Source organism: Phaethon aethereus, assembly GCF_964289735.1.
Source record: "Phaethon aethereus genome assembly, chromosome: 3".
NCBI classification, from domain to species: domain Eukaryota; kingdom Metazoa; phylum Chordata; class Aves; order Phaethontiformes; family Phaethontidae; genus Phaethon; species Phaethon aethereus.
The window spans coordinates 28,742,983-28,768,522 of NC_138576.1; the positions used below are offsets into that span (position 1 = coordinate 28,742,983).

Genomic DNA, 25,540 nt, shown 5'->3' on the forward strand with positions numbered 1-25,540 from the left:
GCCTTTGCCAGCAGACATCATTCGGCTTGAGAAGGGTTGATAACCAGCAGACTCTGTGAGGCCAACCATGAGCAAGGGAGCAGATGTAATGAAAAGAGAGACAGTTGAAAGGCCAAACTTTTCCTGTTGTGTCTCAACATTAGCTTAAACATAACTTCTGAAATTTCTTCAACAATTTCAGCCAGCTGCTCTTTAAATGTGAAAGAAAGGACCTCACTTCCCAGAAGCAGAGATTTTTGACATTGCCAGCCAGGGCAGAGGTTGAGGGCTTTCCAGCTACAATTCAATGTCAGTTCCCTGTCATTCCCATTGAGGCTCCAGATCAGAAACTTCCTAAGCTTACAAAGGTTAAAATACAACATCAGAAATTTCTTCTGAAGTTATTGCCTCTGCTAGAAACAAACTGTTCTTCCAACATGAGATCTATGGGACACTCCTCTGACTGCCAACACTTCTGTGTCTATGACAAAGGCAGCAGGAATCAACCCAGACCTTCAACTTTATACAACAGCTCTGTTTACCTGACTTTCAGGGGAATTTCTAGATCCATCCTGTTGACAGCTGGTTGAACATGAGCCAGCAGTGTGCTCAGGTAGCCAAGAAGGCCAACAGCGTCCTGGCCTGTATCAGAAATAGTGTGGCCAGCAGGAGCAGGGAAGTGATCGTCCCCCTGCACTGGATGCTGGTGAGGCCGCACCTCGAACACTGTGTTCAGTTTTGGGGCCCTCACTACAAGAAGGATGCTGAGGTGCTGGAGCGTGTCCAGAGAAGGGCAAAGAAGCTGGTGAGGGGTCTGGAGCACAAGTCTTGTGAGGAGCGGCTGAGGGAACTGGGGTTGTTCAGTCTGGAGAAGAGGAGGCTGAGGGGAGACCTTATCGCTCTCTACACCTACCTGAAAGGGGGTTGTGGTGAGGTGGGTGTTGATCTCTCCTCCCAAGTGACTGGTGATAGGACGAGAGGAAATGGCCTCAAGTTGCACCAGGGGAGGTTTAAATTGAATATTAGGAAAAATTTCTTTACGGAGAGAGTGGTCAAGCATTGGAACAGGCTGCCCAGGGAGGTGGTGGAGTCACCGTCACTGGAAGCGTTCAAAAAACGTGTGGATATGGCGCTTCAGGACATGGTTTAGTGGGCATGGTGGTGTTGGGTTGATGGTTGGACTTGATGATCTTAAAGGTCTTTTCTAACCTTAATGATTCTGTGATTCTGTGAATAAATAACTGTCTCCATACTGGTGATTAGCTTCATAAACACTTTTTAGTTCACGTTTTCTTACTTCAACTTTTAAACACGAAATTACCCTGCAATCTGTTTTCAGAAAGACCATCACCTTAATTGAGAATAATACAGAGCATATTTATGCTTGTGCTGAAGACTAGCCATAACAAGTCATCTAGAAGACTATTCCATAAGGAATTACAACTGATAACATTTTCCAAAACAGTTACACAGACTCTGCATATGCAGTCAAGTTACATACCAGTATTCTTATATACACACATAGCTTTACACACTCACACACATAATAATACAATTTTAATTGTAGTTGTGATTTTTTAAAAAATCCTGTAAGTAATTAATTTCTTAAAATTTCCAAGAGAAAAATTCTCTGGTAATATTGAAGTACTGTTAAGCTGAACAAAAAAACAGAAGAGATGTTTTTCTACTACATCTCTGGCGAAAAGAAAGCAAAGGAAGCTATATAGATATGAGCCGGATACGAGATTTGATTATGCTAAACGCTTAAAACATGAAAAGCACAAGGGTCTCTAATTTTTAACCCAAAACAACTGTGACTTTTTATTTTTCTATTCAAAGAACTATGCCAAACTGAGTGCTCAACTCTTTCCAACAAAAGCAGGCAAATTTTCTTTACAATAAAACCCTGTGAGAGGGTTCCCTGCTTCTTCCTGCCCCGCCACCCAGGACGTGCCACTCTCCACTTCCCTTAGGAGAGCAGGATCCCAAGCCAGAGCAGATCCGCAGCACAGGCAGGTGGTCAGAGGCATGGGTGAACGCGAGGTTAAGGACAGAGGAAGGGGGTATACATCTAAAAGACACTGTACCAGCACAACTGAAGAACTATCTGTGCAGCACCAAGTCAATGCCCGTGCTCTTTTCAACGCAGAACTCATAGGAGCTGCCCAACACGCTGGTATCTGAACTGCAGGATGAGAAAATACTACCATTTCTAATCTGTCTGCTTTTATTTTCCATTAGATGCAGCATAATTTTGTTATCCTGCTGGTCTGTCTCTCACAACATGCATTTGTTGACCTTCTGTGTGTTTCTTATACTCAAAGGTTTCCAGAGTATTACTGAGACAACCATCATCCCCAACTTATCTTTTGAGAAATCACAGATGCTTCAGAGATGAACTCATGCTGTGTATGAAGAAAATGGCATAGAGCTGTCAAAACAGGAAAACCAGCAGTACGCCTTAGACATCTGCCTTAGAGTTTTGCCATCGGCTGACAATTACTGTGAGGATTAATTATTTAGGACGTATTATGTTGGTATGCGGGTACAGGACAACATAACAAGGAATTTCTTCCAATACCCTAAGCAGCAGATGTCCACCTAAAAAGATGTATTTGGGCAACTGATGTGCAGCAAGCATGTTCATTCAAAGCAGCAGATCACTTCTTTCAAAACGGAGCAAAAGAGATCCTACACTGTCACTTGAGGAAAAGCTTGCAAAATCATCTCTCTTCAACTATCACTTGGGCAAGTCTTGTCTCTCAACATTCGTTATGAACTCTTAGATCTTTAAACTTACAAGACACAAACATTACTATTTCATCACTGTTTTACTGTCACATTCAGCCACCTTCAGAACATGTAGTACCAGAAGTACTAGATGCAGATGGGGTCCCTGCGTGGAACTGTGGGATCTGATGAGCCCTATGGCATTTCATAACAGTTCTTGTGGCTTTTCAATAAAATCACAGAATTGTCAGCCCTACATTTTGCAAGGTCCACGTGCAAAGTAGGTTACATGCTGCCTCGGGCAACTTTTTGCAACATATCCACGTGAGTGTGGCAGATTTGATAATTTGGGCATGAGAAGAGATTCTTTAAGGAAGACGTGGGAAATACTGAGTGGTTGAGAGGCATCTGACAAAACCTAAACAAGAGAAGCAAAATGGCTTCATCAGTCAAAAGGAGACAGGGAGAATTTAAGGCACTGTTTCAGAAGTGATTCATCTTCTGGCATGTATACTATGATGTTTGTGGTAAGGAAAGCTCCATCCCCCTTGATATGAGCATGAGATATTTTCATATCATACTTTCCCAGTAAGCTTAAGCTTTACAGTCCAGTGCCTTAGGGAACCTGCACTACGACTAGTAAAAAAGAGCTTTTAAAACTGTAGCAGTCACAAAGCTGCAATGTTGCCCCCAGACCCCAGCATCTTTGGCACTTGACAAATGAACACCGTGAAGATGGCTACTGCCTCCGAAAGCTAGCAATCTAATACCCCGCATAACTCACATAGCTGTATCATACTGTTCAGCTGACACATCTGGTTGTCCTTGCAATCAAGTTGCTATCAGTTCCAACCTCGTGTACCATTCTGCTTCTACTGTTAAAGACCCTGGCCCGCCAGGCTTGGCTTCCTCCTTTGTGGACTGGCGTTGCAGCAAATCTGTCACCACTGTCTTCCCTCTGCCTGGTTCTCCTTTTCGCCAACAGAGAAGGCAGGCATGATTCAGCTGCCTGGGCACACACCTGAAGGGCTGGTTTATGTTCATGTTTACGTTTAGGGGGTATGCCACTTGGCCTCCACCTGCCTCTCCAGAAAGACTAAGGTTTGCCTAAGTCCTGCTGGCCAGACTCCCACAGATGTCTGTCCTGAACACCCTTACACATCTCAAACAGCCCTAGATGTTCGTGCTTAGGGAACTGTATCTAGTCATCTCTATTTTTGCCACGAGTTATAGCAAAGAACAAGCAATCTTCCCCAGCAAGCCTGCTTCTTACAGTTTTTCTTGATATTATTAGTTGTGTTGTGCTGATACCGAAACAAAATCTGTAATTTTACACAATAAAACCACAGGCTGCTTATGCTTGCATGGGTAAGAGGGGAAGGGCTGTCGCTTCTACTTCTGCAAGCAAAACCAGCTTGGTCTTGAAAAGGATGGACAGAAGATGCACAGGCTGGAGTACAGTAGGAAGGTCGCTCGCTCTAACACTGACACACCTCTACATTTTAGCAGGGACTATTGCAACAGGACAAGGGGTAATGGTTTTAAAGCAAAAGAGGGCAGATTTAGACTAGATAAAAGGAAAAAAAAATTCACCATGAAGAGGGTGAAACCCTGGCACAGGTTGCCCAGAGCAGTGGCAGATGCCCCATCCCTGGAAACATTCCAGGTCAGGCTGGACGGGGCTCTGAGCAACCTGATCTAGTTGAAGATGTCCCCGCTCATTGCAGGGGGGTTGGACGAGATGACCTCCCTTCCAACCCAAAGATTCTATGATGATTCTATGAAAACACACAGTAATCACACTCTTTTTTCTTACTCAGAAGTAAATATGGCAGAAAAATAGGGGTTTGGCCCTTTCTGTGTATAGAGTGGGGGTACACCCAACATATGGGTAGAGACACCTCACAGACACTCGTGATAGGGTACAGCATGTTCCAGACGAGTGCCTGAAACACAAGGGACCACCTTCTTGACTGAAATAGTGTAGGAGGGAGCAGAAACAAACATCAATGTGCTGCATAATCTAGAGTTGAGGCAAAAGAGTATACAATCAGATCAGGGAGGAGTAGCTAGAAGTAGCTCCCATGTACCAGAGGCCACCAGGAACCCCCTGAGGGAGGTGAGGCAACTTGCCATGGCGCTGGCAGGCTGCAGGGCTTGGAAACAAGGCAGGGTTCTGTGCTCACACCCTTGCAAAACTCTCCATTTTTTTTCAGGGTAAAGAAAGCAGACTATTGTAATCAAGTATCTTTCTTAAAACATTGTGATTCTCCTTATCTGTATTATAATTAAGCTGCCATGACTGTTAGGAGAATGATTGTTAAGAGAACGTGCCAAACCAGACCTTTTCTTACAGGTTCCACAACAGCCAAAAATTAGAATCACATCTGAATCATGTTTATTTTGAAAAACTGAAGTTCTGCTGGCAAGCCTTTATAAAATCAGTGTCATCCCCGGGCATTATCAATTATAATATTATGCATCCAACACAGGCTTTTCAGACCCATAGGCTGGGAAAGTCTTTTCTAGTGCTGCTCTCTTCGCTTCTGGAAGCAAAGTTAATTAAATGCCCAGCCCAGACATAAAGCATTACCGCTCTTCCAAGGAAAATGGGATAAGGCTCAAAAGTTAGAACTGTACGGGGTGTGTTTGGGAAAAAAAGGGTCAGGCCTTAATTACCACTGAGGTCACCGATAAGTCCAAATGACAGCTGGCACAAGGCCACTGCAAGTTTCACAATAAACTTCAAATTTATTCTTTAAGAATCTGACTCAATGCCCGTGGAAAAAAGATCCCTTAAGACTCCCACTCACTTCAGCTACAGTAAAACACTCTTCTCCAAGATAATAGACACAGATAGTTAAGCGCTCCTATAATTACAGTATTCCACAGAAAATGCCATCAGCATTTAGGCCACTGAAAAACTGCTGGGGCCACGGCATGAGATTCTGACATCCTGATGAGTTTCCCTAACGTTTCAGCTTCCTAAAAGTGTACTTAATCTTGTTTTTAAAGGATAAATTTGTACTAAAAGTGCTACTCATGAGGAAAGAGTTTTCTGTAAGTTTTGAAATTTTGTGTGTTTTAGTCCTTTCACTTTTGAAAATTAAGGAATCCTACTGGCAGTTCTAACTGCATGGTAACAAATAAACCTATGCCATGAGTAAAGAATAAAAAACACAAGTCTCATATGAGAGGTTTTATTTATGTACAAAAATAAAGGCTTACTATGCCAACACAAGCAGCACGATTAATGACACATTCTAAAATTCTGAACAGGTTGTAACAAGATCCTTGCTTAAATGCCACATGTAATTGTCAAAAATATCAGATTTGTCAAAATATTCACACGTGACTGATCTGCTGAGCAAGGCTGCTTTCTCAGTTGTCTTCAAGGCTACTTATTTTGCTCTACAGACGTCTTAGATTCCCCCACGTAAAGTACACAAGTGTTGCTCCATACGCCACAGGGCTACTCCCCTTGGGTAATTGCTATCCCACCAGGCTGCTCGGTGCGGTGAGGCACTGAGCTGTGGTCCATGGCCAACCTGATGCCACACCAAAAGATGCAGGAGCCAAAGCGGTTACATGCAGATTGACATCCTCCCTCTTGAGTCTCTCTTCTGTTCTTTAATCTCCTTACTTTAAACCCAAAATTTATTTCTGAGAGAAAAAAAAAAAACAAAACAAACCACCAAACTCCAAAGACACACCCTGGTCACACGATCCTTGTTTTGAACTGAACCCTATAAGAAACTGCACCCCTCCTGTTAAAAACAAACAGGCACACAAGTTCTGGCAGGAGTTAATCGCTGGCTGACCCTGCGACAGGGGGTCTGGGCGCAGCTGTCCTGGGGGCCAGCAGCCGGAGCGCTGGGCTGCAGATGGTGCTGCCCCCCCGCCACCGCGCAGCCACCGCCGCTCCAGCGCTGGACACCCGTCGCCCAGGGCCCAACAGCGCGGGCCCGCGGCCAGGGCTGCTGGCGAGATGGCACAAGGGTCAGAGCTCGTGCCCGGTCTCTTCTGTGTGCCTATTCACTTGCGAGCAAAATCCGGTGAATCCAGGTTTAGGTCCCGTGGTCCGGAACTCACTTGCACTCTTTTCTTTTGCTCGCCAGTCTGATAATCCACTCTGCAGGAAACAGTTCTTGCAGTTCACTGAAAATAAATTGTTCTTTGTTTCATACTCAGGAGTAATTTTCTAGCTGTTTGACTTTGGATATTAATTTTCCCAAATAACTGGCACAGCTAACGTTACTGCATTTCATAAAGTCTCTTTGCCATTTCAAATACTTTACTAAATCACCTTTAAACAAGTCTCCCATACAAAGTGGGTTCAACACCCCTGATCTTTCTCTGCAACAGGTTTCCTACCTGAAGATTCATCCTTGGCTGCATCCTTGGGTTCATCCTTCACTTTCGCATCTGGCCAATGCTCTACACTATTAGCACGAGAACTTTGTGAAATGAACACGCTTCATGTGTTCCACCCCTCCACAGCTCTGTCCTTGTATCTAAGCTTGGATCAGTCATAATTTCCTTTTTTTTTTTTTTTATATTAACCTTTGCATCTCTTCCAGATAACTTCATCATCCAATTAACCAACTGCTTTTGCATATTCTATTTTGCATTTTGTCACCAGCCTTCGATTGTTTCCTATGTCTCTGGATACCTCTTAATAAACTAACTTCATGAAAAAAGACACTTCTATGGCTTTAAGGTAAATATTCTGTTACTCAACTAAAAAAAAACATCAGACCATTGCTAAATCTTGTCTTTATGTTTCTCATAAAAATGTAAGAATGCCTGTGCTTGATTTCATGACATGCATTCCAATATTCTCTTAATCCTCAATTAGCAAGTATGCAAGCAGGTGCATAATCTTACACGTATATAAAACCATAGGACATAAACACGTATATCCATGAGTCCTTTTCTGTATTTCCGTAGTCATGCGATACCTGAAACACCGTTATTGTACAGAACAAGTTTAATCAACTGTCTCAAATGCAAAAATCCTTCTTTTCTACATCCTACAGAAAAAATAAATTTTGTCTCCATCCCAGCTCACACATCTCAAATCTTTCTGAAGTAATGGGCTGAAAGGTTCTCTTCAGCCAGCACTGGTCCAGCCACTCAGAATACCTCTGTGGGTCCTATTCCACTTATTCATCATCATTATTGCAGCACTACCCTCACTGGTTTTAACACCTGCAGTCTTGAACGGCTGCTTGTAACTTTACATATTAGGATCAGGTAATCCATCTAAGTGGAGCCCACGTTGCATAGATTCACCACCTCAGCAGAAATGGGTATCCGCTGACATAAAATGGATGTTTATTCCATTACTGCTACAATTTAAAGTCCTAAAATATTAATTTAAGTTATAGAAATATCCAACCAGCTTTACTGTCTATTCCACTGAAGTCACAGAATCACAGAATCATTAAGGTTGGAAAGGACCTTCAAGATCATCAAGTCCAACCATCAACCCAACACCACCATGCCCACCAAACCATGTCCTGAAGCACCACATCCACACGTTTTTTGAATACTTCCAGTGATGGTGACTCTACCACCTCCCTGGGCAGCCTGTTCCAATGCCTGACCACTCTCTCAGTGAAGAAATGTTTCCTAATATCCAACCTAAACGTCCCCTGGCGCAACTTGAGGACATTTCCTCTCATCCTATCGCTAGTTACTTGGGAGAAGAGACCAACACCCACCTCACCACAACCCCCTTTCAGGTAGTTGTAGAGAGCAATAAGGTCTCCCCTCAGCCTCCTCTTCTCCAGACTGAACAACCCAGTTCCCTCAGCCGCTCCTCACAAGACTTGTGCTCCAGACCCCTCACCAGCTTCTTTGCCCTTCTCTGGACACGCTCCAGCACCTCAACATCCTTCTTGTAGTGAGGGATCCTGAGATGAACACAGGATTCGAGGTGCGGCCTCACCAGTGCCGAGTACAGGGACACAATCACTTCCCTGCTCCTGCTGGCCACACTAGTTCTGATACAGGCCAGGATGCTGTTGGCCTTCTTGGCCACCTGGGCACACTGCCGGCTCATGTTCAGCCGGCTGTCAACCAGCACCCCCAGGTCCTTTTCCGCCGGGCTGCTCTCCAGCCACTCCTCCCCAAGCCTGTAGCGTTGCATGGGGTTGTTGTGATCCAAGTGCAGGACCCTGCACTTGGCCTTGTTAAACCTCATAGTTGACGTCATCCCATCGATCCAGCCTGTCCAGATCCCTCTGCAGAGCCCTCCTACCCTCCAGCAGATCAACACTCCCACCCAACTTGGTGTCACCTGCAAACTTACTGAGGGAGCACTCGATTCCCTCATGCAGATCATCTACCACAACTCTCTGGGCTTGGCCATCCAGCCAGTTCCTCACCCAGCGAAGAGTAAACGTGTCTCTGCATAACCACCTTTTACATACTAAGGACACGTTATCACATCTCCCTTCAGTCTTCTCTGTTTCAGACTAAACAAACTCAATTATCACAACCTGTCCTTGGTTTTCCAAGAAAACTTATCCTCTTACTGCTTTATTACAGATGGCTGCAAACCTCTTGTCGTTGCAAAGATCAGGAGTTGCGCAGCCAGGCGGAGTTTCACAACCACGTGCCCACAAGCACGTTCATGTGCCTACGAAAAGGCAGAATTAGGAGCTGTCTCCTTGTCTCTCAAGCCCCGTGCTGGCCCACAGGCAGGGTGGGGAGCTCATCTGGAATTCCTGGAGCCCCCTGGGCACAAGCCAACAACACAGCTCAGTGCAGGGATGGACCTTGGTGAGTGAGGGCCAAACTTCTTGCTGACAACATGATAAAAGGCCTGAGCCAAGAAAGGTACAGCCACAGCATTAGAGAAACAGGGGTATCACCACAAGGATGAAGTGACAGAGCTCAATTCCTCAGTTGAGGATGTGACATGGCGAAGGCAGCAGGTGCTCAGATGCTGTCTCTGGGTGGGAGATGGGTCCTTGCTCACCCATGTGGTCTCCCAGAGCCAGGTGATGCTGCTGCAGCACCTGACGGCAGCCCAATAGCAGCAACAACCGATGGCACTGGCTCTTCCCAGTGCCAGTCCTTGCTGCAGCTGTTACTGATGGCAATATCCAAGCAAACCATATCTGGGATCCTTCCATTCTACTTTTGTGACAGTAATCTGCTAATGAGACCACATCTGGTAGCATTGTTAAAAAATGTAGACACACCATGTACACCGCTTCCTCTCTGTCCACCTGCTTTCAAAGACCAGTTGTTCCATGGTCCTCCCAGGGGAAAAAATTACCCTGCAAGGTCTGTAACTCCCCATTCTTTTCTTCCGCTTCAGAAAGAAGTATTGTGCTTACTATAACTGCAGACTCCTAGGAGTGCCCTGTCCTCTCTGAATTCTTAAATGGAATAATAAAGTGTTATAAATCACTTCAGTTAGTTCCTAACTATTGAGTGAATAAAGCTGTGCAACCAGAAATTTCACCTTCATCTTATTAAAACATGTTTCATCAAGTCAGTATTTTGTAGACTGAAAAGGTCGGAGTAATTCAGACTTTCCTGCACCATTCAATATTTCTTTTTTTTTTTCTCCTTGGTAATGCATCCATACTTCTCCTTTCTTCATATTCTGACATAATTACAGAACCTTTCTCCTGTGGACTTTTATGTCACACCGTAACTCCTTCTGGACCCATTACGTGTCTGATTTTACCCCACTACGCTTTACTGACTCCTTTATCAATCTTTAGTCCTGCTGCCCTTATTTCCACTTCTTGTATGGCTCCTTTGTATTTCACACATCTCTTAAAAGCAGCAGTATATTCTATACGGTGCCTCCTATCTGTCCTGCCTGCCTGCAGCCTGCCTTTGTGCCTCCAACACAAATGCTTTCAATCACTGCCAGATCTCCTGCATTCCTCCCTCTCCTGGATTACTTCCCCAGGAGACCATACCTACTGCTTAGAAAGTCAATGTCCTTTTTTTACTCCTCACTTCTTTCTTTTCTTAGAAAGGTGAGCCTGACATTTTGCAATCACTTGCTGTTAAGTTACCTTCCCTTTTGAAAGTTTGAAGCAGTCCCTCCCAATCAGTCTAGACCCAACTAGCAGTTTTGCTAGTGACTTTCTGAACCTGACAGGCTGAAGGTCTCCCTGGCTGTCACTTCTCTCACAAGACACATGTCCTCACTGGAGGCAGCCACCCCAACTCAGGCAGGGAACACAACAGCAGGGGTGTCGTGGTATGGTTTGCACACCCACCTCGGGATGAGCTGAGCTGTGCCACAGAAATGCCTCTTTCTTGCACAGGCTACAGAGGGCACCTCAGCAGGTGTTCAGATGCAGACCTCCACATCTGCTCTTCCCATCAGTTATGGAGATAAATGGTTTTCTCCGTTGCCACACAGTCCTGTCCTTCCGATGATAGTTAGGGTCCAAAAACCTACTGTCAGCCTCCTTGTTCCAGTCCAACACCTCAAATCAACAGCAACCACTGTCACCTTCTGTCCCATCTTATCTTTGGCCAGAGACAAGCCACAGTGTTTCAGTTACACAGTGCCACCACTTCTCTTCACCCTTCATGCTTCCAACTTGCCCTTCTCCTTTCCAGCCCTGTACTACATGTCACCACATACACCTCATCAGACACGAATTGTTTAAAGTATGTGAATGTAATGCTAATAGAATCAAACCCAGACAATAAATCTGGCTTTCACAGCTTAAAACTACAGGAATACACTACATCAGACCAAAGGCAATACACTCTCGCCACTCTGGTGAGACCCCACCTGGAATCCTGCATCCAGCTCTGGAGCCCTCAGCACAAGGAAGACATGGAGCTGTTGGAGTGGGTCCAGAGGAGGCCACAAAAATGATCTGGGGCATGGAACACCTCTCCTATGGGGACAGGCTGAGAGAGTTGGGGTTGTTCAGCCTGGAGAAGAGAAGGCTCCAGGGAGACCTTACTGCAGCCTTCCAGTACTTAAAGAGGTCTTATAAGAAAGATGGGGACAGACTTTTCAGCACGGCCTGTTGCAATATGACAAGGGGTAATGGTTTAAAACTAAAAGAGGGTAGATTTAGGCTAGATAGAAGGAAGAAATTTTTGACAATGAGAGTGGTGAAACACTGGCCCAGGTTGCCCAGAGAGGTGGTAGATGCCCCATCCCTGGCAACATTCCAAGTCAGGCTGGACAGGGCTCTGGGCAACCTGATCTAGTTGAAGATGTCCCTGCTCCTTGCAGGGGGGTTGCGCTAGATGGCCTTTAAAGGTCCCTTCCAACCCAAAGATTCTATGATTCTAAAGAAGGCAAAATATAAGGTTGGCAAACATAACAGTATTCTGATTAAAGCCCAGGTAGTGTATTTCAGTAGGTAGCTGAGGATTTCAAACATTACGTTACTGTCTTTAAATTTCCTTGTTCAAAGCACCATAAATGCCTTTAGCAGACAGTACCATTCTTTACAGGAAAAACATGTTTATTCTGATACCTTCTTAGGTCTCCATATAGTCACACAACTACACTACCACAGGGCAATAGCGTGCCAAAGTACATGAAATACTGTTGTAGAATGGAGTATTTTGGTAATGTTTGTGACTGAATCTTGGAGGTTGCTTACTGTCTGGAGTCCACATATCGTGACAAATACTAGTCCCACTGGAGCCAATGGCACAATTACACTGGTCCCATGGGAGGAAGATCAAGCCAGACTATTTCTAAACTGATATAGAAATAATTATTAACTGTGCATACATCAAAAGTATATATATAAAATGTAATTCCATGCATAATTTAGCAATTAATTAAAAAGCCAACACTTAATTGCAAATGGTAGCATTTTATCTCTTGTGATCTCTAAGGAATAAATAATACCAAATAAAATTTATGCTGAGAGCTAATTGCAAACAATGAACCCACAAAAAGAGAATGAATTAATATATTAATACTTTAGTCTATCATAGGAAACATATTGATTCTAGTCGTTCTATTTCATTACACAGTGATCTCATGGTAGACTTAATTCTCCTTATTCATTCATATATGAGCACCTGTGTAAAACAATTTAAAAAAACTCAAACACCACAATAGCAAGCATCATAAAAATATACACTCAACTGGTTCAGTAGGGCTGCATGCCATAAAAAATATCAATGCACTCAAGCTATCATATATTTCATGCATATTTCATTTACTGTTTTCAATTATTCTCTTTCCTGCTCCTAATTAGTCAGGAAGTCTGCATGCATTAAGAGGATCAAATAAACGTGAAATCTGTGGCACAGTTTTTATTGACTTGGATTTATTTATTTATTTGCTTGCAGAGAGATTTTGTGACACAGTTTATCATTAGCCTCTAAAACTTTGTAAAAATTTCTTCTTCTTTTCCCTTCTGGTTACCTTCCTCCCTCATCTAAACTTCGACTCAACTCAAAAAAAAAATCCTGAGTTTGCTTGCTGATCTGCTTTGCAAGCAGCTATAGATTATACTAAGCGGATGAATGATGCTGTGAGGTTTACCTCCAAGTGGAAGATTTTTAAAAATTTGTATGCAATGTAGCATGAATAAATTATAATTGTGGATGTGTCCAGGGATAATAACAAAATAAAATACTTCTTTACACCATTAACTGATTATCTTCTTCAAGAGTTATTTTTCTGTATTTTTTGGAAGGCGCACATTTCAAAGAAAAACCAGTTCAAGACCTTTTGGAATAGTCCAGAACACACAACAGCAAAAATTTTAGGAGAAAAAATGAAATATTCTTCTGTCTACCAAGAAGACAATAGGCCATGCTAACAACTGAAAAACAAAACTGAGTAGGAAATACTAATACTTCAGCTGCACCCAATGCCTAGAGCTGCGTGCTCTGTTGGAAGTGGGATTTTACAGGACTTGCTCCGAGCACAGTTTGCAGCAGCTGTCAGAATTAACTAGAAGAAATACATAGAAGACTCATTCAAATGCAAGCCATCTTCATCTTATTTTCCTTAACACTGGAAAAGAAACCCAAAACATACTTTTTCCAAGTATGTTTCAAAAATGCAAGGTGCTAAATTGAGACTCTTTTTTAAAAAGTCTCTACCATTAGACTAACGCCAGGTGCCTCATCCCTTAAAATAAATGTAAACGTAGAGCTAAAAAGCATTCATTTCTAAAAGAGGAGGAGTTGGGGAATTTTAAACAACAGGTTAACTGCATGTCTAAAAAGAAGATACTGCAGCGTAGTGCTATCTAAGATGATAACCACTAGTGTCAGTGAAGTGCCGACTTTCAGCAAGGGAACGACTGCGCGGCATAGGAATGGTCCCTCTGCCATTAAGCGCGCACCCGAACATTTCACGAAGCAATTGACCAAAGTGGCCATTAACAAACTGCGTCCTGCCTCAAGGACGCACAGGAATCAATAACTTCAGGTTTCTATTCTGAATTATTCTTTCACTCTTTGCACAACAAAAGCTGTTCTCTCTCTAATGCACTACCACTGTAACACAGTACAGGATTTTGAACGTGGACTTTTAAAACAGTAATTTTAAAAGCATTTTGTCCAGCTACTTATAAAAACCTTCTTGCTCACAGGACCTTTAAAAGTGACTTTTGGAGCAACAAATGACTGTGCTGGGATGCTGCCCAGTGCTCCCAACACCAGCAGGTTTGGGAGTCCTCAGCACTCAGTCCCATCAGCACTCTCCCGAAGTCCAGCTAGCCGAGGGTCCCAAGCCAAGCTGCACTGCGGGGGGCACTGGGTGGTGGGGGTCCCCGCCAGTGCCATGGGCAGGACAGCCCCCCCTTTCCAGGGAGCTGCTCAGGCACCCCAGAGTCCAGCGCTGCCACTGAAAGTTCAGTTAACAAGACTCTCTACAACTTTTTCTTCCATGAAAAAGGAATGAAAATTACCCTGGGAAGAAAAATACCTGGGTATTCACCATATCTTCCCATCAGGGCACTGACCTAGACAGTCTCTGGCTACCTTGCCTTTAGTCCCATTTTCTGTATATCATGATTTCTGATTAAAAAACCCAATAACTTTAAGTACTTCAAAATATCCTGTTTAATCTCTCAAGACTAAGATCTGGCACTACAAAAGTATTTGTCAATTGGTTTGAGAAAGGAAATGAATGACAAGAATTTGTCTGCTTTTACTCCTTTTTCATCAACAACAACTACATTTTCCCGCTTTTATCTCATTTTCCCCTCTGGATTTCACACTCCTCTCATTCTTTCCTTAGGTTTCAGGGTCTGGGATTCAAAGGAGTGTCAGGAAGAATTTCTGGGCTTCTCTGGAAGTTGAATTTCTCTTTAGGTGTTTTAGGACCCTGTGAACACTACACCAGAATGAAACCCCTTTCTTCCACAAATTTACCTGTTCTTGTTACATCAGGAGTTACTCACTGCTGCAACAAGTACTGCAATTTAATAACCTATTTTGAAAACAGCAAAGTGAAACACTTGCTGGAAGCAGAGTCAGGTTTAGAGAAGAGAGGGGATCTCTACCCCACCTCCACACTACGCCAGCATGTGAGTTTCTCCCTGGAAGCTCATACCACAGCAGCAGGCGAGTCTGAAGCCCAGTATCTCACCTCTCCAGCCCATATGTCAACAAGAAGTAAAAGATAACGTTTAAACTGGAGCCCCACCATCAGACATTAAACAGTAGCCTTAGCAACTGCAATGCTCTAATCAGTCCTTGGAAAATCTATTATCAATTCAAAAGAAAAACTTCAGCATTTAAAAAATGTGGTGACAGTCCACTTGATCTTAAACTGCGGAATTCAAAGATAACTTAAGCAGCTGAATTTTGCAAATAACACATTATGTACCTGTCTCTGAAACTATGTATCTCCATATCATTTGCAGGAAATATTTCTGCAATGACTATGTTTCTAGTTTAGCAAAGTACACAAATACATGCTTAACTAGACAACTGACGGGACTAATCTTATACACTGAGTTTTATATACTACGCACTTACATGCTTTGAATCCAATGCAATTAAAGATGGGCAGCAGAGGGCAGAAGGGTGAATCTTTCTCAGCCATCTTGTTGTTTGTGGTTACTCAGATAATCCCATAAATACAGAATTTAATTAGAAGAATGACAGTAAGGCTTCCATGCCACCACCCCCAGCGAATGATGGTAACCCGTAAAAGCATCAGGCTGCTGACCTAGAACAAACTCTTTTGAATATACTGCTATAAAGGGATAAAAAGTCCAGTACTTTCCCAAGGATTGCAGGAGAATAGAAGAGTAATTAAAATGAGCAAAGAAAGAACTAAACGAGCAGGAGAAAAGTAAAAAAGAGACAAGAAGAGACAAGAAAAACAGAAAAAACAGAGAAAAGAAAACCTAACCAGAAACAGAAGACCGAAAAAAGAAACAGAGGAAAGAGAAAGTAAAGAACATAAATAGGATGGGAAAAAAAAAAAAAAGATAAAAGAAAAATGCAATCCATCCCTGTGCCCATAGCGGGGTCCTGTCCACACGCATGGCCTGGTGTTTTCCATGCTCTCTGGTAATTTCCATGTTCACCTTCATCCCTTCCGCTTCTTGCTGAACCCAACACAGTGACAAAGCGGTAGGGTAGACACCTAGAAGGGCCTGTTCTCTCTGCTAACTACAAGAGAAGTCTGGGTAACTAGCTCAAATAAAGCTATTGAGATACCTGAAATAAGCAGATTCCCACCTTTTTTTGTCTGCAACAAGCTACTGGCAGCTATTGGCAGTGAATAGGCATATACAAGTTGCACGTATTTTGTGTTAAATACATGGCAGCTGAAAACTAGGATTCAAATTCAACTTAATGCATAGACCAGGGCAGGTCTAGTGACCGTGCTAGAAATGAACTCATTTACAGTGCTACTTTTTCTACAATTCCTCCATTATATAGTATTTTCTAAATATGCCCTTGTGTCTTGAGAGCATCTGAGGGATTTATTTTAATTTCCATGCAAGTCACCGTTCTAGAAACAATGCTGTACGAACAGAAATTTGACAACTGTATCACCAACTGCTTTCAAACTGAGTATTTCCAAAACATAAAGTTGAGTTGCTATATAAATTCCAAGTTAATGGAAGAGCTATAGTCAAACTATATTTGTGTAAGTAGAATTCAAGTTAAGGATTGATAAAAGTGAGCCATCGGAGATGAAAATCAAGGCCAGCTGTTCACACACATACACAGACACACATACATCTATATATCTATTTATATCTGTATCTACCTCTACAATCACTCAAGACTATTTGAAGATGAAGGCCTAAGGCCATTGACCTTGGCAAGCAAGTCAAAAGGATTTAGTGTGAACTCTTTACCCCGATTTCCTTACAGGTTTAGAGCCTAAATCTTTTTTAAGCTACTCCCCAGAGGCTGACAGTATGGCAACGATGACTATGCATGTTTTAGAAGCATGTAAAATAATGGTGTATAGAAAGACAATTTTCAATACACTGCTATTCTGCAAAAACAGGCACCGTTTTTTTAACTTGTATTAAAGGATTACTCTCCAAAAAGCTTCAGATAGGCTTTTCTGCATCCCACAGAAAATTAAAACTGCATCTTCAATACATGAAAAGATTAGTAGTCTCTACAAACATGGTAACAATTACCCTCAATTAGAAGAAGAAATGCCTGATGGTTAATTTGGCAATTGCATTTTCCTGCCAAATTTCCACCAATCTTGCTGTATGTTTTCGTCTTCAAATCTAATTTGTCTGAAGTACTGGACAATGGATACATTTCTTATATTAGAAATATGACGTAACATCCAGAAGGGGAAAGCTGCAGGTCTGCAGCCTCTTGTCTCTTCTCGTTAGCAAGTAGGAGACTTCTGCAAGGACATGGGGCCACTCAGGTATTTCAGGATTATGGTTAGGAGGTGTCTGCATAAAAGGGGTCCTTGGAGAAGCTGCTTCTACACAGCATGATTCCTTTGAGTCTAGCAAATCCACAAAAGAAAACATATTGGAATGAGCAGCATTAAAAGCCATTCTGCGATTCCAGACTCACCCTGCCCACAAAAAGGTTGTGTGCTGCACAGAGGCTGATGACAGGAGCACTCCTGATGGCTCAGTCATGGTGGGAAGAACCAAAAGACCTCTGTGGAAGAGAGGCCTCTTGCTAAAGACAAAATTGGGACAAACTTCACATCTGGGCCTTGTTAGTTCCCTAACATCACACCATTTCCAAGAGCTACATAGGTTTCAAATTTTTAAAAGATGTGAACACAGAATTCTGCATCTTCTAAAGGTTTAAGGACCCAAAGAAAAAAAAAGTAAGTTTTTTAAACATCCCTGAATAAACTCTGTCCTGCTTCAGTGTCCAGTATTTCTCAAATACCCACAAGAACAGCAGCCACAAGAAGCAGAGAGATAATTAAGTTGCCCCCTAAAAAAAAAAAAGTATTTTTCTCTATATACAAACACAAGCAGATCTTTCCAACAGTGTCTAAACATTATACTCATTAATTAAATCTCAACTCTGACAGTTTGCAGATACATTTTTATTTAATGTGACTTTTACATGAATTCAACCAGGGCGGGGGGGGGAGCAGAGGGGGATCAAAGCAAGTTATATCAAGTAATTATACAATCTCTTTCTCTAGAGGAATGTCTGGGTAGACAGCTGGTGCTAAAACAGCAGATTAAATTTAAAACTGAAGGGCCATGCAGTCAAGGTGAACTCATGGCTTTTAGTTTGCTGTTGACTAGAAGCTGTACATGTTGTTAAAATGATGTGGTTTGTCCCTGAGGCAAAGTTCACTGCTATTCAAAAGAAAGATACTGAAAAGTGACTTTCGTCCCTAGAAAGCCTCTGTTTGTAATCCATGAGCAGCATACTGATGCCACAGAATGATCCAGAGCTATCCTTTTCAAGGTCATTTCCCTGTCCTCAACACGGTACTTAAAAAAAAAAAAAAAAAAATTGCTTTTTTCATTTGCCTTAGCTGCAGTACTACAGCCATGACACCCTAATGACAGAAAAGAATCAAGCTTTGTAGAAAGAAATCATGAACCTTAAACTTTGACTCACTTTAATTTCAAATTCAAATATTCAAATAGATCACCTTGGGATATCAGACAGCAGCATTTCAACTCCCCCATGACTCCTCAAAGACAAAGTATATGTATAAATCTAACAATTTAAGATCTTCCTTATTATGTATAATGCAGCTGCATCCTGAAATCAAACATTTAGTAAAAGACACAATCACTGCTGTAGTAATCAGTCACCCAGACATCACAGAAATATCAACTGACCTTCATGAGATGCTGATTTATCCATTTTGTGAAGGTCTTCTTTTGTACTTTATCCCGCTCATCTGGAGGTAAAAAGGAAAAAGAAAAGGGTTTAACAGCTGGAAAAATGATGCAGAAGATTGTTTTTATGGAAAGCTTTATAAAAATAGCGTTCTAATAAAGTTTAAAAACAGAATAGCCTGTGAAAGCTCTGAAATATCTAATCCAAATAATACCAGAAAACTGTTTTTGCAGTACATCACAGCATGTCATGAAAAAGTTTCTTGAGCATAAGCTCCAGATGAGTTCCTCCAGGGAGACAGCCCTGCTGGTGCAATAGCAGCGCTACTAGCAAAAATTCAGCTTCCTAGGAGAAGTCAACCATTCCCTAAAATGTACTAAAAAAATCAAGGCAAACTTTTAAGAGCTATAAATACTCTAAAATGCAATTAATTATTAAAGAATTTAGCAATATAAAATCTCTTACTATATGAAAGCTGGCTTTTTTAATCACTATGCTTTTTGACTGAAATATCACCCTTGTTCCAACACACAAGGATGAGCTACAGCTTCAGTCAGTGAAAGGACTCACTCTTTCAATCCTCTGTAAACTAAACACGGAAGTCCAATAACCCAGATATGGGACCCAGCCACTGCCAGCAGTTTGCTCCCTGGTATGGCAGTTAGTGGCATCAGTGATTGCTCACAGAATATTGAGAAGAAACAACAAAAGCAATAGACTCAGGGGAAGAATGCATCCCACGTATGGATGGGAAGTATATACATGTCTTCTACCGAGCCACATTAGAGAAATACTAACTGCCACTCCAGCACAAGAGTTAAGTTGTCTCCACGAACCTATGTATGGTCACTAACCAGTACAACTGCTACAGAGTGCGTTCACAGTCCCGGAGCTCCCCTTGAGCAGGAGTCGCAGGATCACAGAATCATTAAGGTTGGAAAAGACCTTTAAGATCATCAAGTCCAACCATCAACCCAACACCACCATGCCCACCAAACCATGTCACAAAATGCCATGTCCACACGTTTTTTGAACACTTCCAGTGATGGTGACTCTACCACCTCCCTGGGCAGCCTGTTCCAATGCCTGACCACCCTCTCAGTGAAGAAATTTTTCCTAATATCCAACCTAAACCTCCCCTGGCACAACTTGAGGCCATTTCCTCTCGTTCTATCACTGGTTACTTGGGAGAAGAGACCAACACCCACCTCACCACAACCCCCTTTCAGGTAGTTGTAGAGAGCGATAAGGTCTCCCCTCAGCCTCCTCTTCGCCAGACTGAACAACCCCAGTTCCCTCAGCCGTTCCTCACAAGACTTGTGCTCCAGACCCCTCACCAGCTCCGTTGCCCTTCTTTGGACACGCTCCAGCACCTCAGCATCCTTCTTGTAGTGAGGGATCCTGAGATGAACACAGGATTCGAGGTGCGGCCTCACCAGTGCCGAGTACAGGGACACGATCACTTCCTTACTCCTGCTGGCCACACTATTCCTGACACAGGCCAGGACGCTGTTGGCCTTCTTGGCCACCTGGGCACACTGCCGGCTCATGTTCAGCCGGCTGTCAACCAGCACCCCCAGGTCCCTTTCCGCCGGGCTGCTCTCCAGCCACTCCTCCCCAAGCCTGTAGCGTTGCATGGGGTTGTTGTGATCCAAGTGCAGGACCCTGCACTTGGCCTTGTTAAACCTCATAGTTGACGTCATCCCATCGATCCAGCCTGTCCAGATCCCTCTGCAGAGCCCTCCTACTCTCCAGCAGATCAACACTCCCACTCAACTTGGTTGCGGTGCATTAGGATTAGGACCATCTGTGCAAGCCTAAAATAGCAAGATCCCTTAAGACCCTGTACAACAAAACTGCAGCTGTTTCATTGACTCAGGCTATTTGTAGTATGGCTGAGAATGAGCAATGAACCCAGGTAGCAAAACAAGACCTCTTCCGCAGCTACTGCCAACACTAGAAGATCCGGTATTTTACATTAAAAAAAAAAAAACATTGTTTCAGATTGGTCAAAGGTAACATAAGTAATTAAAAAAAGAAATACACAGTAAGTCCATATTAAGGTCATTCTTTCAAGTCTCTGGTGTGATACTGAGGTCTTTCAAAATGGCATGAGATCATACAAGAGTCCATCCTGGGCCAAAGTGAGCACCGTATGCTGCTCCTAACAGTAGTGAGAAAAGAGTACTTGGGAACAAATGCAAAAACAAGACAAGCAAAAGCCTGTGAAGCCATTGTATATTCCTCCCTTACGTGACTCACTTTCTACATGCTTATACGTATCTTTGCATTTAAGAGTCACAGATGCATTTTTTTCCTGTTAATTTTTTCAATCCTTTTTTAACACACCTATAACTTTTGCAGTCACAGTTCACTGTGGCAGTGAGTTCTTCAGGCAGTATGTGTAGTGTATGTGTATATTTGGCTCTGTACAGAATAGCTGCTCTTCCCTCAACACCTTTTCCATGCCACTCAAGATCTTGCAAGCTTCTGGCATATGCTTTTTCCCCGCTTCGCAGCTCCACACTCTCTTATTCTAGCTGAGGAACCAAAAAAGGAGTAAGAGACAACCTAAAGAGCAAAGCTGCACTATTGGAGAAAACAATCCGGCAGATTAAGAAAACCTTTTGCTGTATATACGTTTTCCTATAGCCTTCATCTAGCAACACAGCATTTCTGACATCAGTTATTTATCCTAATAAAGTAGGAGCCCTGGTGTAGAGAACAGAAAATCTCAGAAATAAAAGAAATCCAGAAATACTTTCACTTGTAACTATTCCATTTACAGGTAGCTGCTTTAAAAGGAACACAAGTTTTCCCAACTGCAGAATTTAATATTCCAGCCCACAACTGTACTACATGTCTTTTTCCCTAAGGTAACCTTAGCTGACTAACTACCACAAAAGTGTATACTTTGGGAAACGTTACTGTGACGATAGTAAAAAAAAAAAAAGTTTAAAAAAACCCACTTCCTTGTATCTTGTTAGAAGATGCTGTCACTATTAATTTCAACTCTATTTTCAATTAAAATGCCAACATACATAAAAGAAGTGATGCTTACTACCATGATTGCTTTTATATATGCACATATTACACAAACGCTTGCAGAAAAACTCTGTACCTGACATACAGAAGTGGGTAACAAGGAGGAAAGCTGTCACCTGTCATGTTGTGAAAAACACCAGGATTAAAAAAAAAAAAAGACAAAACACACCTGTGATTTTTAATCAAAAAAACCCAAATGCTTCCGGAAAAGCAAATGCATACTAGAAGGAAAACACAGAGCAACAGTGTGCTCGAGCTCAGAGCAGAACATACCACAACCAAACCTCCCAGTGAAGTAGGAAACAGGCATCTGACTAGAAAGAAAGACCAAAGTAAGGAAGGAAACCCATGGAAAGTCTTGAGCGAGAGGTTTCCCCGCGGAGAGCTCCGCTCTCTCCCGACGGCAGCCCTGCCACCCTGCCAGCCCCGCGCCCCTACTGACCCATGCAGCACATGGCTTCCACCAGCTCTGAGCGCCGGTCCTTTTCATCTTCAGCAAACTGTTTCATTCTTCCCTTCCTAAACTTCAGACGTTCTTTTCATTTCAGGGCAGGGAGAGCCAAGGAGTGACCAGGGCTTCTCCTAGCTGACAGAAAGTAGCAACTCCCCTTCTTTTATTAAAAAAAAAAAAAACAAACCAGGAACAGCCCATCTGCTGTCACAGCAAGCAAAACTCCAAGCCTTGTGGATTTAACTCACAATAATAAGTAAACTAAGCATCTATGTTTCTTTCTTTGAACTTTTAGGTGCATTAACACACATTTGAGTACAAATGTGGAGCTTTTCAAACCAGGAAGTCTATTTTTTTCTCACTACCAGCAGAAAGTAGCAAAGAAAGAGCGTCACCGTGAAAGAAGCAACAGCGGTGCCGTTTACGCCAAGGTAATTTAAGAATACAGGTGAGGCAGGAGCTGCAGAAAGAAAACACATCTTCCTAGATCATCTGATCTGTAGATCATCACAATAAACCATCAGTGGTTAATTAATCAACTTGAGCTTCTCTGCTTTTACCTGTTATTGGAGACACATATATTGCAGATGTTATTCTGATATATCAGACATACAAACTGAAAGTCTCTTATGCTTTATGTGCCTGGGAAGTACCTCAACAAAATGTCTCCAGTCTTAATAGACTGACACCTACTTGAAGAACCTACACTACAACTCAGCAGCATTTTTAGATTATTAAATAATCCAGATTAGAAACTAATTAGAAATTAATTAGAAACTAATCTGAACAGACTCCAGATTAGAAAATTTGGACTTAAACAGCTGCTGCAAGCAACGTACCTCATTGCATGTTCTTGCCATTCCTCAATCCCAAGGACAAATTCAAGTGTCAGATCCTTCTAACACCGATGCCCCCTTCCACAAACCCCTATCGCTTGCATGGGTCACAGTGTTTGCAAATTAGAATGGTTTCTCTGGAAGACAGGTTTACTAGCAGGATTACACCAAACGCGACATGTGGTGTTGATGCTTCTTCAATGCTCTCCTGGGGAGAACTATAGAATCATTTAGGTTCAAAAAGACCTTTAAGTTCATCAAGTCCAACCATTAACCTAGCACTGCCAAGTCCACCACTAAACCATCTCCCTAAGCATCACATCTACGCATCTTTTAAATACCTCCAGGGATGGTGACTCAACCACCTCCCTGGGCAGCCTGTTCCAATGCTTGACAAGCCTTTCAGTGAAGAAATTTTTCCTAATATCCAATCTAAATCTTCCCTGGCACAACTTGAGGCCGTGTCTTCTTGTCCTATCGTTAGTTACTTGGGAGAAGAGACCAACACCCACCTCACCTTTCAGGTAGTTGTAGAGAGCAATTAAGGTCTTCCCTCAGTCCCCTCCAGACTAAACAACCCAGTTCCCTCAGCTGCTCCTCATAAGACTTGTTAAGACTCATAAGACATATGCTCCAGACCTCTCACCAGCTTCGTTGCCCTTCTTTGGACACGCTCCAGCAACTCAACATCCTTCTTGTAGCAAGAGGCCCTAAACCAAACACAGTATTCGAGGTGCAGCCTCACCAGTGCTGAGTACAGGGGCACAATCACCTCCCTACTCCTGCTGGCCACACTAGTTCTGATACAGGCCAGGATGCTGTTGGCCTTCTTGGCCACCTGGGCACATGTTCAGCCGGCTGTCAAAAGCACCCCCAGGTCCTTTTCTGCTGGGCAGCTCTCCAGCCACTCCTCCTCAAGCCTGTAGCATTGCATGGGGTTGTTGTGAGCCAAGTGCAGAAGGTGCCAAGTGGTCCTCGCTGCCTGAAGGCAACCTGAAATCATCTCTGAGGAACACACCAGATGCCAGCAGCTTGAATGAGCAGAAAAGTGCGCTTGCCTCCACACTGACATGAGGAAAGGCAAAAAGAGCACAGGACTACAAGACCCTCATTTTCTAGAAGAGCTGCAGATTTCTGCACTTCTTTCTTCATTCTAATGGTGAAAATAACAAAGCTTGGAGTTCCTCCACCTCGTGACAGACTTACAAAAAAAAAAAATCCCCTTTTCTTAAGCAGCTTTTTGCATTGCTACATTACGTTTGCTTCTTTGTTCTTGCTGATATTTGTTTGCCCACATGAATGGCCAGATAGGCAACAGGTTTTTCTACATTCGTCCAGGTATTCACAAAAGCCCTGATAAGCATTATTCCTTACTCATGTATAAATGCATTCATTTTTCTGCACATATTGTTGCTATTTACAATAGCTATTAAACTCAAAAAAAGCTGTGTTAAAAGAACATTATTAGGCTTGCAAAGCGAAGCACTCAGAACTGAGCTTAAAACAGGAATTAAAACTGTCTGTGAAACTTTAATACAACCTTCTTGGGAATAAACATTATGATATTTAATTAAATTATCATTTATACTTCTTACAATACTGCTGTTGACTGCATAGAATGTATGCTACTCATTTAAGGAATAGTTATATCAAGAATGTATTTCATGTTGTTGAATACAGAGCAAACCTATTCATTTATCATTTTTCAAGCTCTGAAGACAAAATTCATTTCATGATAGGTTTTCCTCTGGTATTTCTAATATTCCTTCTGCAAACTGGACCCTGGTATCTCAAATGTCACACTCAGAACACAGAGCATAATTAATGCACAGTCTCTTGGGAAAACATTTGTTTTACGACACTCACCCAGAATCACAAAGCTGTATAAGAAATAGGGGACAAACCCAATCTGCAGTCAGTCCTGAAATGCCTTATCTAGGAGGTCTTGCTCCTGCAAACTTGACCTTAACTTCTCACAGACCTTCCATGTCTATACCAATTCTTCCTTCTCACTCATCAATTAAGAATGAAGGGACATCCAACAAACCTGTCAGTCTGAAACAGTCTCTACGAAGGTAAAATCTCAGTGCAAATAAGTTTAGTTTGGAAAGTTAAAACTACAGGATTTTCCATAGGGAAGGGTTGAATAAGCTGACTAACAGGTTATCTACCATCTTTCCTGTCATTAGTGGGTGTTCTTAATTATAGCTGGGTTTTAACTACCCCTACCTGCAGACCTTGTATATCA

At 42.6% G+C, this 25,540-nt stretch overlaps 1 protein-coding gene across 1 annotated transcript in view; it reads right to left on the minus strand.

Annotated features, from left to right (window-relative positions):
• The window catches only part of DST (dystonin), a gene marked incomplete at its 3' end in the record, with an annotated part of 320,121 nt that overhangs the window by 196,880 nt on the left and 97,701 nt on the right, over positions 1–25,540 (minus strand). The window contains exon 5 of the mRNA XM_081998014.1: positions 18,960–19,021. Within this exon, the coding sequence (XP_081854140.1) occupies positions 18,960–19,021 (62 nt within the window). The remainder of the gene's footprint in view (positions 1–18,959; positions 19,022–25,540) is intronic.